Source organism: Phyllostomus discolor, chromosome 3 (genome assembly GCF_004126475.2).
Source record: "Phyllostomus discolor isolate MPI-MPIP mPhyDis1 chromosome 3, mPhyDis1.pri.v3, whole genome shotgun sequence".
Taxonomy (NCBI): Eukaryota; Metazoa; Chordata; class Mammalia; order Chiroptera; family Phyllostomidae; genus Phyllostomus; species Phyllostomus discolor.
The window spans coordinates 179379702-179395110 of NC_040905.2; the positions used below are offsets into that span (position 1 = coordinate 179379702).

Here is a 15409-nt window from a genome sequence, read left to right on the forward strand (position 1 = left end):
TTACTTATCTTCTCAGTTTTCTCACCTCTGATATGAGAAAACACACTTTAAATGAGCTACAGTATGCAAGGTGCCTCATGCAATCAGTCACATGAGGAATGTTAGTTACCTCTCCCTTTTGGCTGCCTTCCCTCTTCCACACGCAAACCTTTTTAATTACGGTTGAGGAGGGTATCTATCATCTAAGGAGGGACATTGTCTATTGAATCTGATATTAAGTAACCTGGATTTCTCTTTCCCATGTCTTGATCAGATGCATAGGCATCTCCCTGTTATTGACGTGTTGCTATCTTGCTCTATTTGGTGAGAAGATGAAACCTCAGTAAGGGAATAAGGGAATGTGGGTAGACAGAAGCACAATCTCATGAAATCAGTGTTTGGAGAAGATAAAGCTTCCTTCTAGTCCAGGATTGGGAAACATCTATGGACTTTATCTTCATCTCCCTAAACTAACTTTATACTTTGAGATCTCAGCTCTGCTTGTAGTTCATGCATCTGACCTCTGCCACTCGGGGAGGGACTGGCAGGAGCCCACCAGCGGGCAGCCTTCCCCTGGCCTCTGCCGGGCCCTTGGTCCTAAGTATTGGCCTCTGCCCTGGTGTCTCCACTGCTGGCGTTCTGAGGCTTGCTATCATCCCAAGTGTTAGGTCCACCTAGGCCGTTCTGTGTCCCCCTTATCCCAACAGCTGTCTTCATATGCAGTGACAGCCTTGGCCACTTCTATGCCTCTCTGGGGCACACAGGCACTTATGGATGTTCTCGGTCACCGCTCTGGGCTCTTGGGGGACCAGAGAACCATATAAGGCCATCATGCACACAGGCACAAGTCAAGTGCCATGCCATCTTACTGCTCTCTTGGTCACTAGAAATTGGGGACATGTGGGGCACCTGCTACCTAGAAGTCTTGGAAGAAGCAGTCACAATCTCTCCTCAACCGTCCAATCCTCAGATGTCAAAGAGGTTCTATTGGTTCTTCTCAACTCTGGAATTTCGCCTGAGGGGTTGGCCGCCTCAGCACCTCCTCCTCAATGCCGACTCACTGGGTTATATACTCATACTGCATCTCCTCTCTGCTCAGTTCTCCTCTCCTGGGTCCTCCAAAGATTTTTTATCTTCTTGATCATGCAACTGAGTGCACCTTCCCTCTCTCAGGGTCATTTTTGTGACCCTTTCAGAGGCATTGGGGATGTTTGGCTGCTTCCCATGGCTCTCTGAGGCCACAAGTATGGCTGTCCTTAGCGCATTTCTGCCCTGGCTCCCCACCCAGCCCCATGTTATCCTAACACGGCCCACTGCACAGAAGTCCGGGCACCATGCCAGGATTGCAATGTCACTTGAAAGCTAATTACTCTTCTTTGGTAGTAGTTAAGGCTATTTAGTTTAGAGTCAGTCGCTCCCTTTCCTTCTCTCTCTTCTTCTCCCCCACACCCTCAGAGTAAAAGAAATAAGCCTAAAGCCTCCTTGAAGTGTGTCACTAGGATTGCAGTGGTTGCAACAATAAACAAAACAAGCAACCAGTTAAACAGATAGAAGTTTGTTTTACACAGCAAGAATTCCTGGATCCAAGGCTATCCCGGTGATTTCCTGATCCTGTCAGGGACATGGACTGCTTACCCCTTTCTCTTCTGCTATTTTTAGCAGGTAGGCCTCTTCCTCGTGTTTGTGACCCTGTGGTCTCTCAAGGTGGCTGCACTTCCTGCAGATGTCAAATCTACATTCCAAGTAGAAAGAAGAAAGAAGGGCAGTGCAGCTTTCTCTGATGAGGTTTTGCCTTTTAATTCAAGAAGAGAGGCCCCCACCCTCCCTGGACTTCTAGCTATATCTCTGTGGACATAATTATGTGACATGCCCACGTTTAGCTTCAAAGGACACTGGGAAATCAAATATATTGGCTTTCTCCCTCAAAGATAGAGGAGGAAAGGGAAAAGGGGATTGAGAATGGATTTTGAATAACCAATCCATAATCTGGGCTGAAGGTCAGGCAGAGGACCCTAGAAAAAAGCAGTAACACTGTTTCAAAGATGGTATTAATCTGTGATGCCATAAGATTAAAATTTACTGAGCTTTTCTGAAAGGTTGAAACTCTTAAAAAAAAGAAAGGTCAAAAAATCTTGCTGATCAGATCATTAGTTTAGTGAGGAATTGGTTTGGTGGAGTATTTGGGCATTTTCTGTGACCAAAGGAAGTACCGGATTAATTAACAGTGGAAAAAGACGGACTGATAGGACTCACGTTTCACTGTCTTAGGGAACAAACTTCTTAATCCCTTTAGAAGAAATTTTATGAAAACAGTTGATAAATTATATAATTTTAAATTCTTTTCTTTTGGGTAAGTCTGAATTACCCCCTACTTGCCAAAACAAGCTGGAAATGTTTTATTGGCTTAATTTCAGTTCCTGTATGTATATGAAAGTAATAAAACTGCATTTCTTTAAATATATTTCTTAATTTAGAGCTTTCATAAATTCATGCTGGCTTTTTTTCCTCATGTACAATAAATTAGATTCTACTGCATATCGATCATATTCTGGTAAGAATATTGAAACAGTATGAATGTTCATTTAAGGAGGGGGCTTAAGCTGAAGAGTGGTAGAGCAAATAAGGTAAAGACAATATGAGGCAGACGGTGACGGTGGCATTAATCAGAGGTTGACAAACAATAATAGCCCATGGATTCAACCTGACCTGCCGTCCATTTTTACAAATATATTGGAACACTGCCAGCTCATTCCTTTACATGGTGTATGGCTGTTTTTGTGGTATAGCAGCAGAGTGAGTAGCTGCGACAGACTGTGTGGCCCACAAAGTTGAAAATATTTACTCTCTGGCCCTTCACAGAAGAAGTTTGCCAGCCCCTGCATGAACAGTCCTGGGTGATTCTGTGGTAGCTGAGCACAGGGACTGGGTTCCAGTTCCCTTCCATGTGGACAACAATCTAATGTTTAAGTAAAGGTAAAATAAAATAAAGTGAAATATAATATGTGGCTATGTCAGCAGAAATGCATTCAGGACTCCCAGACCAGAGCCGTTTGTTTTCACGTGAGAAACAACTGGTCCTGTTTCTGTCGTTGGCTTCCGCCTGTCTTCCGGGATGTTCTCAGCATGTTGACATGTCGCTCCACTCTGAGTCTGCAGCCAGCGCAGCACCGCGGGCTCTGGGCCGGCCCTTTGCTGGCTCTGTGCTATTGAGCAAGTCACTCAAGCTCTTGGAAGCTTATCTTCCTCCTTCTCAGATAAGAGGGCGAGACTGCAGTGTGTGGACTACCAGGTCTCCACGTTCCTTTCTTGACTAAAGTTCTCTGATTCAGTGACAACATGGATTATTTCTTATTTGAAACAGGAGCATTTTTTTTATTGTAGTTTCGGCACTGAATTGTCTTTTTCATTTGGGGCATGTGTTGTCCAGGGTGTCCAACAAATTAGATAAGTATCATTAAACATTTGCAACTCTTTGAACACAAAACATTAACAATTTTAAAGGGACAAAAGCTGAGAGCTAGAGTTTACAGGTAACAGAAACACTTGTATTCAATGAACATGTTTTATCTGCCCCATATTAAGTGCTATCATTAGTTCCATTTTACAGATGAGGACACTGAGGCAACTGGCCCAAGTTGGCACAGTCATCGTACTTTCTAGCTTAGAGTCCATTCTGTCAACCACTGTTCTTTCTACCTCACAGAGGGTCGGACACAGAAGCCATTCTTCACCTTCACGGTGATTAGTGGGAAACACGAATGAGAGATGGCGGTCAGAGTTCCTAGAAATTATGGATACTTTGGAAAATTAGAACAAGAAATTTCTTGTTCTAATTCACCAAAAACCTACTTTGTGCCATCAACGTCATCCTTAGAGTCACCTTTCTCAGCCTCCTACTCTAAGTCAGATGAAAACACTTTAACACGATAGTTGAGGCAATACAGGTTGGAAACTGGGTCATTTTTTGTGAAATCACCCTTCATTGCCAATATCATTTTTGAATTCTTTCTCAGAATTAAAAAAAAAATAGGCAAACAAACCATGTGGAACAATCTGTGGCAGATGGTTATTTCAGCTCTAGGTGAGTTTTGTCATTATACTCTGGGACAGAGAAATGATTGTTTTGGATAATCATCTGTTATTTTAGCGCACTGCCAGGTAGGAACTGTTGTAGCTCTGATGGTTTAGGATGGGGATTTTTTTTTTCCTAGAGATTATCCCATAAAGTGTCTCCATTTGAATTCTGTACATTAGATGTCATGCTGCTGAGTATCAACCAGAAGTCTAACAGTTTGCTTGGAGGTGGGAGAGGTGAGATGAAAATAGACTTCAAGAGCAAGCTAGTCCTCTTCTCCAGGTTGAGCTTCCCCTGGAAAATACAAACAACAGCCAAATCATGGTGTTCATCACCAGCCCAAGTCTCTAATTAATTAATTTTATGTTAATTAAGTTTATAATTATATAGTAAAACATTACTTTCTCCCTCCGGAAATTGACTGGATCTTCTGAAGGGGTTTTGTGACTAATTTAGGTGCAATTAGCCAGTTAAATTTAGTTAGGGTTTGGTTCATTTAGCTGCTGCTGGAAGATGCTGGATTAGAGGAAATCAGCAACATCTCAGAGCAACTCTGGATCTGCAGGACCTGTGACTAGAGGCTGCCCCTGGCTTTGGGACAATTACAAGCTGTCCAGGACAATTACAAGCTGGACATCCATCAAGATGTGGTTTCATGATACTATGTATATCTCTCAGTTGTGGAGATGTAGATTCCTATAACTTTGGAAAAAGGCAAAATCCTTTCACCAAAAGTTTTGTTGCGACTGTGGCCTTGGAGCTGGAGCCATGGGATGGTTCTCAGACATTTTCACCAGGGGTGCGAAATCCTCAGCACTGGCCAAACTTCAGACTCAGAGTGATGCTACCGGCCTGTGGCCACCATTGCAGTATAGGAAGACACCTTACCTGCTGAGCATGGTGAACGAGGGCAAGTGACCATGGAGGATCTGATAGCTGGGGTTCCACTGCATCCCCAGGGCTTCGAACTCTCATTTGGGGTCATACTTTTTCCAAGACTGTGAAGATGGAATTTTTAAGCAAAGTTATTTTCTGTTACTTTTTACTTCCTAGTGCGTGACAGAGAATCTATTTAGGCCTATGATTGAAAATGCAGTTGAAAGTAATTATTTGCAGTGGCTGCTGAGCTGACTGTGGGCAGGGTTGGAGTTCACTGCCCATGACTGTGAATGGAAGTCTGGGATGTGCTAAGATGTGATTATTCTAGTGCATAACCCAAGAGCACCCCAGCAACACCCCAGTCGATGGCGTAGCAATGATTCATCTACTTTAGAGTCCTCTTGGTTCTTGAAGCATTTATTTTTTGGTGGATAACGGAGGTCTTTGATTTGGAAAGGAAGCTCAAGAATTTTGTTGTGAAGTTTTGAGCTGAGTTGCACAAGATCATTTTTCTTTATTTACACTTTGGTGTCCTGTCATCAAAATGGGAGGTTGTTTATTACTGTGTGATTAATGAGTGAAACATGCACATACGTGGAACAAAATATGACTACTTAACCCCCTCCTTCCTTTATGTTTTCATCTGTAAAATGGAAGGACTAACTTCTTTTCACTTTGTATAAGCAAATGATAGTCCTCTTCACAAAAGCCGTATGTGAACTATGTCATATACACTTTAAACCAGATTTTTATAAATTTCAATATTTCTCTTGCTCACATTATTTAATAATATTTTCAGAAATGGTATCTTTTCTATTCTGATTAACACCGAGTTTCAATGTTCTTCATCTCTAGTTGTATGAAAACAGAGTAATAAATAAATAAACACAGAAACACAGATTGGGAGGGGGAGACCTAATAAATGAAGTACAACTCAAATTAGGTTTTGAAAGAGGACACCCTATCAGTATCCCAATCTAGAAAACAGCTTCCACTTGATAAATAAAAAATAATGAAGTCAACATATATCTCAGTTCTCAATCCATAGAGAAAATAGCGAGAGTTGGAAATGAGAGAAGGACCCACACATGGACAAACTGAGACAGATGAGAGGAGAGAGAAAGAATGAGATGGAGAGATATCCCCCCAAAAAAGACATTTGGGTGACCCTGAAAAACAAAGTAGGAAGATGAATAATTGGGAAATGAAAGAGAAACACTCAGCTACACTATCCTGGAACAAGGCAAGCATTTGTGAAGGTATATTTCAATCTTGTGAACTTAAACATATTGCCACTAATTGGTTTACATTTTTTTAAAGATTTTAGACAGAGAGGAAGGGAGAGAGAAGGAGAGGGAGAGAAACATTAATGTGTGGTCAACTCTTATGTGCCCCTTCCTGAGGACCTGGGGACCTGGGGACCTGGGAACCCAGGCAAGTGGCCTGACTGGGAATTCAATCAGCGACCCTTTGTTTCACGGGCTGGCACTCAGTCCACTGAGCCACACCAGCCAGGGCATAATTGGTTTAAATTTACATTGCAAATTTATAATAGAGTCCTAAACAGGCTCAATGAAGGTAAATGAAGGTCACATTTTGTTTATGGGTTACAGTTCATTGTCATGAACTTTTTTTTTTTTTGTAAATCATACATATTTGGTAAAATGTAGAACTATCTTTAATGAGCAGGGTCATTCTGATTGTATTTTTAAAAAATCAATAGGGTACTTTGGAATTTCTAAGGTTTGACACTTTGTCTAAATGTGAGTAGACACAATGCTAGCAACTACCCTGAGCTGAGGAGCCTATACGTGGCATGGACAATATTAGGTACTCATATTAATTCTAGTAATCACAATATGCCAGATTTTTTTCATATCTATTTTAGAGTTGGGTAACAGGTTTAGAGAGGTCCCCTGACTTGGCTAGAATTACATGGCTCAGAAGGGACAGGGGCAGGATCCAAACTCAAGTCTATCTGGCTTCAGTCTGCTTTTTGCTGTCTAGCCAGCCAGCCATCAGGCATTGCCATGGAAATGAATCCTTTAAAACACAATTGTCAAGGAAGATAAATAAATATGTGAGATGATTGTGCTTATTAAAATTCAAATTCCAATGGTAGCTGTAAGTAAAGTTTTAGGATCTTGTGTAGTTAAACAATGGATGGTAAATGACCATAATTATAAAGAATGAAAGAAAAACTAATTTATAATCTAGTCATCCTGTTATGCACGTGTAATTATACTCTGTCTTTTTATCTGTGTGGCATTTAAAATTTCTTACTGCTTTCACATGAGGCAATGCGTGCGTCCATCATGTCTTTGAATGCCTCTTGTGCTTATGTAAAAGGTGATTCTGTTTTGAGCTAATGTGTGTAGGGTTACAAGGTAGATAACCTTTCCCTTTCAATCACTTTGATGTAGCAAAGAACTTGCTGTAGGTTTTGGAAAGCATTTCTTAAAGGAATTTCAGATATTTGCATACATTAAATTGTCACTTAAAATATCTAGAATGCATTGTTTTCTCAATGTCTTGGTGCTGGTTGATTCTTGGCATGGCTGTCATATTTCTTAACCAAGCTGTTATATTTGATATGCCATATTTGCCATGCATACTTTACTTAAAAAGGAAAGTGTGCGTGTGTAAATGAAAGGCATGCTTTTAAGAATCCAGAGTTTTCTCTATGTATAAATTGCACAAGAACCAAAGAATTATGAAGGGACTTGCTGTGTTCCAAACATGTAAAAATCAAGGAGTAGAAAAAAATCTTAGCCGTCTTTCAGAAAGAGGTTTTGCTGTGTTTTTCAGCACTGAGGTTATTTAGCTGCCCTGAGACACTGTTGAGGTGTAAGGATGGTGAGGGGTGATGGCATAGCAGCACAGACTAATGTCACTAATAGCAAAGACTTCTAGAACTGTGGGGTTAATTTAAGTAAAGTTGAGGGGTCTGTGGCAACCTCAATATGAATGCATATAATACTGTGACCCTGAAGTCAACTTCACACATTGCCAGTTTCCTGTTGAGAATAGAATAAGCTCTTTGTTTTACTGAGGCATTTTGATATAGGTCACTGGCTACTCCTAAGGAACATGCATAGCAATGGTCTCTGGTGCCAGAATCCTGAGGATTCCACTTTTTGTTGGAACACTTTTGGAGTGTAGATTCTGTTCCTGGTGGTATGCCCTTGTGAGCTTTGGTTGGGTAAGGGATACTCATTGGGGTGTGAGTTAGGTTCATTTCTGCAGAGTCTGGGACTTTAAATCAGAGTCCCATCTGGGATTTTAAATGTTGCTTTATAGAGCAGTGTCAGGTAATATCCTTGGTAGACTGAACAGGGGCAGGACAAACCACGATTTCAACCTACATTTCCCATCACATCGCAGATTCTGTGGAGGACAGGCACTTTTTAATTCTTGTTCTAGTGAGGTACCTTCTGAGATAATGGTAGGCCTTCTGCTAATGGTTGTCTTGGGTAAAAGGCACCAGAGAAAAGGGACATGTTTGGGTGAAGGACTTCCTTTCCGCCCCATAATCTTCACCTATCTTTGAGTTTGGGCACATTCACCTCTCTGGATAAAAGGGTGAATACCACGAAGCGGGCACTTAAATAACATCCCTTCATTCAACATTGTTTTGTTGTAACATTGATGAGAAAAAAGAGTCCATTCCCAGCTGGGGCCGCTGTCTGGACACTCTTGACCCTGAACTGGAGTAAGCTGGTTAGAAAAATCATTATCTTATTTGTTTTCATTAATCTTTTTTACATGTATATATAACTCACACTTATTTCAGTGTTTAACATAAGAAGTGTTTGGGTCTTTCTTTAGAAGTTTCATAATGTTTTCATGACCAGAAATACACCATAGGAACTTAACTCTTATTTAGATAAATTGGCCTGTGGTTTCATTATATGTTGTTTCATTTAAAGTCACAGTTTCCAAGAACCTGTTGATGGAGTTTAGTGAGGACTTACTGTATTTTGAAGGCAGGCAGCGTCTGCCTGTGCCTGCAGCAGCCACGGAAGCACACCTGCGACCCACTGTGGTCTGGAGCAGCACCCTGGACAGCGGGAGGCAGTCTCATTACTTGTGGGGACTGGGCAGTGAGAAGCAGGCCAGGGATGAGGGAAAGGAAACCATCACAGGGCTGGGCAGTGATCGCAGGAACTAGACTCCTTGAAAAGCTGGAGCTAAGTCCTCATAATGTGGACTTTGGCAGTTTCCCTTCTGTGCCTGGTTGTAGGATGGCAGCCTACCTTCCAAGGTGTCCAGGGCCTGACTGAACACAGGCCTTGTTTTTTATTACTGCTCTTGGGTGATTCCTGTTTATCATAGTCAGTTCACTGCAGTTATCAACCCCACCTATCTTTGTTTTGCATTCTGGAATACTTGGTGCTTAGCTGAGGTTTCATTATCTTGTGCATGTAGGTAATTTAAACTGATAAGGACAGATACTACACTTGATCTTAGCCAAAAGGCCAAGAAGCAATTGTGCTTGTAGGTAATTTAAATGGAGGTGAGATTTATAAGGTACCTCCATTCCAGTGAAGGTAATTTCTTTGACATTCTATCTGCTTAATTGGAACCATTAGTGGATCTGACTTTTGGGTTTTGCAACAATGGGCAGGGACACCATGCTCACTAAAGCCCCCCTGACTGTTGCTTTCTTAGCAAGTATCCTAAATGTTAATGATCTTCAGACTCTAATTCTGAAGTATTATTTAGAGTACCTAATGAAAAAGTAGTAGTCCAGGACAAATTTTATTTTTACCTACTCTCTTTTTTTCTAGGATCACCTAAAACTTGGACCTGGACTTGTAGTCCAGGCCTTATTATCTATATTGTCACTCTCCAATAATTGTCACCTCTTTTTTTTACATGCTTGAGGTCTTCCAAATGTATCAACAGCAACTGTCTCTTTAAGTCCTCCTTCTTCTCTTGCTTTTCCTCCTTCTATCTCCTTCTTTCATCTTTATTGTTACCGCCATCAACATCATCAACATTGTCATCATCATCATCATCATTATCATTATCATCATCATCATCATCATTATCATCACCAGAATGTCACTGGCCGATCCATGTCCATTTGTTTTTCTCTTGCTTGTTTTATAGATTATTAACTTTTCTAGAAATTTACTTCCAGATCCATTTTGGTCTGTGCACCATGGTGTCAGCCACGATTGAGCAGAGCCAAGCAACTTCTACTGTGTGTGCTTGAAGTTCTTGCAGGTTTTACATTAGAGATGAATTGAGCAATAGGTTTTATGTCATTTGTTCCCTATTTGGTTACTGTTGGTTCTAGTATTCTGGCTTCATATACTCAGGAGAATCACTGGCTAGAGTATTTTGGCAGAAACAAATCTAGACACAAATCTCTATTGGCAGCAACAAGAATATGCTCTTCTCTAATGAGATTTATAATGCCATGCTTATGTGTACTATATGTTGAGCCACTGGTAAGCTTCTCTGGTCTGAGAATTGTGAAACAATGTCTTGAAGAAGGTCTCATTTCATGTTGCATAGAGCTACCCTACAGATTTTGCAATGTATATTTGCTGAAGTAAGCCAGAGGCTAGACACACCCACAGGAGAATACTAGATTGATTTGGATATCTCAGTGTGGTTGCTATGAAAGCCTTTTGAGTGTCTTCATGCCCCTCAAGCCATGAACTCCATGGTATTTTTCTTACTCCATTTATATTATTTGTAGGCGATTCCACAGGTAGAGGCAATGGCATCAGTCTTGGGATGAATGGCCCATCCCATGTGAAGTCCCTGACAGGGCAGTGGTTGAGCCCTTGGACACTTGTCATCAGGCCCTGCTGATCCATCATCTCATCCTTAGAATCACTGAATTTTAATTGTACAATGGCTTTGGCTTTCCTTACACATTTGAGCTTTGCTAAGAACTTTGTGTTTTCTGCCTTGATTTTCGGCTCATAACTAAACTTCATTTTGCAAAGTCAAACTAGAGCTTTCAAAGCCTTGCTGACCACCCTCGGACATTTATTTCTAGTTTCTATCTCCAGCTAACAAATGGACACCAGTTTTCTCCATCCCACTCCCATCATCACCGTCATTTTGATCATCATGAAAATTAAAGTAAACTCAGTTTGTCACCTTTTCTCCAGTACCTTCAAATGCTTCAGGAAGCACACACTCACAGGGTGTCCACGTGCCTAACTTTGTAAACTTCAATACACTTCTGAGGAAATATTTAATTCTGTGTAGCAGCTTTGAAGTGATCTAACTAATCCTGTTACCAACGAAAAACAGTCGATCCTACATTGTGTTGCATTCTCCCTCCTCTCCATTTTGGTTCTGCTGTTGAGCACATCACAATTCTCCAATAAAACTCAAAGTTTAGACATTACTATTCTGAAACTTAAGATGCATTTCAGCCCTTGGTATTGTGCAAGGCAGAGTAGGGCATATAAGACGTATAAATGTGTTCTCTCTGCCCTCCTGTGGCTTACAGTCTGGGATGCAGGAAGTAAAAAGAAAAGAAATACAAGTTTTAAAAAGGTATAAAAGAAGGCTATGTGAATGAATGGAAGAGAATGCCCTAGAAGTTAAGAGGCCCGTGAACTAAATACTCATAGGAGACCTCTTTTGCACTGGACCTTCAAGGATGGTCAAGGCTTCTATAAGGAGAGCTTGCTTGGTGGAAGGAGATCTTAGAAGAAGAGATGGTATATGGATAAAGCCCATCCTTAGGAAGCAAAAGGGGTGTCATAAAGATGGTTAAGGAACTCCTAGAATGAGCACAGAGAAGGAAGTACCAGGACCTAAACTCATATTTTGGGGAATTTCTGCTACAGGTACAGGTGACACCATTGTAAACAATGGACTGAGAGTCCAGAAGTTGGGAGTTTAGACTTCAGCTCTCTCACTTCATTCAGGTGACCTTGGACGTATCACCATGGCCATGTGGGTTGAGTGAGTCCCCTGTAGAACAGAAAAGGCATGACAGTAATGGCTCATTGGTGCAAGACCCACAAATGTAAAATTAGGACAAGTAGTGCTGAAATAGAGCAGAATTGCACCTAGCTCAAGTCCCACTTTGCGATGGAAAACAAAAACATTTTGCACCCACTGTTGTTCAGGCACCTAATGTTATGAGAATACAGGAGCTTATTCTTTGATTTTACCTAGTAAACATTTTTCAGAAGGCTCAAGGAGCATTTGCTTTGCTCTCCAATGAAGGTCAGCCACTCTACTGTCACCTCAGCCACCACACCGGCTCCCAAGAGGCCCCCTGCCAATCAGACACCCAAGTTGGCAGTTTTCTACTTGAACTCTCCAGATAACAAATGTGGTAAGATTGGCTTTTTCAGATAGCAGCTGCATCTTTCTTTCCTTCCCTTCGCTTCCTTTCAGACTCAGCAGTTTTCCTTTTTGCTCCAGATAAATTGCTGTTAATTTAAATGTACTGCAGATCCTTACCATTTTATGGCTGATTGCTTCTGAGTAATAGGAGGAAAATGTGGGCACGTTTGAATGTAAATACATCTTAATGAGTCGGAAGCCAATGATAAAGAAAGCACAGTGCTTCGCTGACCTTCAGCACCCTCAGCCCTTCCCTTTGAAGAGGTCAGTGAGCAGATCTGAAATCAGCAAATAGCAGGGACTGAGTTTTAGGATACATCCGGGTTTTTCTTCTCTGTTTTCAACTTCACCTCATGTTTTCAGACAGCATCTCCTTTATTCTCATTCTGATTTAGTTCAGCTAGTGGAAGCAGCGGTGGCAAAGTTTCTCTAAGGTTGTTTTTGATAAAGGAGCTGTTCTCACAATAAGTACCATGCACCATCGGAATGCTGCAAATGCTTCAGAATGTCACATTGTCAAAATAGCTATATTTCAGGCTCAGAAGCTAGACAGCTCGTTTGGCTGCTAAACCCACAAGATGTTCAGCCATTTGTTGTGGTCTAAAAACTTTCCCCCTCACCAGCAGAAAATAATTATCTATTGTTTTATATTATTTTGTGTCCCCTTTCTTGAGTTTTCTTATAACATAAGAGGGCAAAAGTCATGAGATCCTGGTAGGTAGATGGGGGCCCTGATTGAATTTTACTGCGGATCCCTGAGAAATATGAAGCATTGGGTACATTTCCTTATAAAAGGATCAAATCTTTAAATCAAACTCATTTTTCAGTATATGGTGAATGAATCTTCAGTGCATCGACAGTATGTGGAGATCAGAGGTATGGAGAGGAGGCTCACTTGCCTTCCTTGAAGTGCAGGGAGGTGGTTATGACAGTTTGCATGCAGATACTGCACATTGCTTGTCCATATAACAGGATGGGTTTCCTCACAAGGAAGATATTGCCTGTGTTTTTATGGTGGCTTCACTCATTTTTTACCACAAGGGCGCATGGAGCCAAGGGATGCTTCTTTGAGAAGGATGCATCACAAAAGGCAAAGCAGAAGGAAGTTGAAGGGGAACACCTGACATCAATTTAAATAGGGACACGTGCCCCTTGTGCCCTGAGTGAATGGCAGTCCAAAAGAGCTTCCATCTAGCAAAGCAAATTGTTTCCCAATTGTAACATTGAAAAGCCTAGAGGAGTGTTGGGGAGGAAATTGTCAAATAGAAACAAAGGAGAAGTGGCCTGGCTCCTGCTATAAACACACTGTCATCAGTAAACTCTTAGAGTTCATGTGCCAAATGCCCAGAATCTAGTATATCGCATCCACAAATCTTTTTTGTTTAGGGGTGACGTCTTCTATTTGTATCACCAAGTTTCTCTTGTTTTTATCGGCAAATTTGACATCCCCATATTAATCCCATCGTTTCAGTGGGAAGGGATTTGAGAATCACCCTTTTAAAACCTGATGAAATAAGGCTTGGTCGGTTAATTTGGCATGATTGTCTTACGTGCCATGGCGCCCTCGAAACTAGTGTGGCTTATGTGTATGTCTGCCTGGAGGCTGAACTTTTAGAAAGACAGTAGGAAGAGTTATGAAGGAGAATTAATCAGTGCCCCTATACACCTCCTAAGTTCTTAGTGCTTTGTAGGTGTTCAAATCCATAAGCCATGTTTGACGTCCATACTGAGTCCTCTTCCTGAGATTAGGAAGGACAGGAGACAAAAATGCCATGAAAATGAAGCTCTGTAATGTTGTTGTAAATGATGATGATGCAGATTGGTGGTGGTAATTACAGCTCTGGAGGCAGATGCCACCAGCACTTGGCAGACCAGACACCAGGTTGAGGGAGACCGAGAGTCTGGAGGGGTTGTTCAGAAGTGCTTTCCAAAGCTGAACTTGACAACGTCTTGGCGGTTTCCACCATGACATCATCTATTTTGTCACTTATGAATCTAATGAAGATTCATGCAAATTACACACAGAATTATATGTAATGGGAGAATCTTCCTGTTCCTGCTGGGTCTTTATGGGCAAGCTGGAAGGGAGTTTGTCCTCCCTGCACAGGGACATGGCACTGTGGCCATAGAGTCCAAGTTCCTGGTCAGAATCTGAGCTCCATCACATACCAGGTTGGACTTCAAGCTGGCTCCTTCACTCTCTGGGCCTCAGTTTTCTCACCAGTAAAGAGGAAGCAATAATAGAACCTTTTTAAATAGAGTGATTATGAAATTAAAAGAGCTACTTTGGACATAGAACTTAGAAGAGAGCCTGGTGCAAAAATATATTAGCTGTTATTTATTGTGTGAGTTGTTTACTCAGCTTTCTCCAGCTGTGGCGCAATGAAGTACTTGAGGTTGAGGAACTTCATTTTCTTTATTTTTGTGTCATCTATTACAGTGTCTATGATTTGGCCTGTACTCAGTAAATGTTTGTAGAATTAATACATACTAAGTATATGTAATACTTATGTATTACATGCACATAATGTATACACATAAGCTATATGTCTTATTTATAATATATAAAATATATACAACATACTGCATGTCATGTGTTATATATCATATGTAATATAATGGATATTACATCTCTGTATATGTATGTGTCATATATATGCTGTGGTTACGATTCAGTTTAGGTAATTAATTAATTATTTGTTGAATATTAGGATTCTTGAAAAAGACTCTAAGTCTCTGTGTGGTTCAGGAATTCACTAGTTAAGTGCAGCCAGTTCTCTGGTTTGGTTGCTGAGTAATGTATCATTTATTATAGAAATAACTTGATTAAATTAGATGGGGAAAAAGAATTAGGATTATGGTTGATATTTCTTGTTGAGTTTTATTGGTTTTCCCTATACATGAAAATTCTCCAGGGGTCATCTTGATTATTCACAGATTTCTCCTACTTAAAATATGAATTTAATATGTGATTCAGTTGTGGGTGGAGCTGTGGGCAGAATTCTTTGTTTCTTTCCCATGTTCCATGTGCCATGCAAAACTGGTTTTGAGTTTAAAGCGAAGTTGCTCAGTAATGAGATGCACATTTTCTCCCCACTTCTGTTTTGTTATTACATATCACTTTATGTTTTAAAGCATATTCCA

The 15409-nt window shown here is 40.9% G+C and overlaps 1 protein-coding gene and 1 pseudogene across 5 annotated transcripts in view; one reads left to right on the forward strand and one right to left on the reverse strand.

Annotated features, from left to right (window-relative positions):
- The window catches only part of NTRK2 (neurotrophic receptor tyrosine kinase 2), a 331044-nt gene that overhangs the window by 115272 nt on the left and 200363 nt on the right, over positions 1–15409 (forward strand). The window contains exon 14 of one of the 5 annotated variants that reach the window (XM_036021791.1): positions 12143–12254. The exons of the other annotated variants lie outside the window; for them this stretch is intronic. Coding sequence (XP_035877684.1) covers positions 12143–12246 — 104 coding nt within the window. The 3' untranslated portion in view covers positions 12247–12254. The remainder of the gene's footprint in view (positions 1–12142; positions 12255–15409) is intronic. 5 annotated transcript variants of the gene reach the window in all.
- LOC114513502 lies at positions 9248–9423 on the reverse strand (annotated as a pseudogene).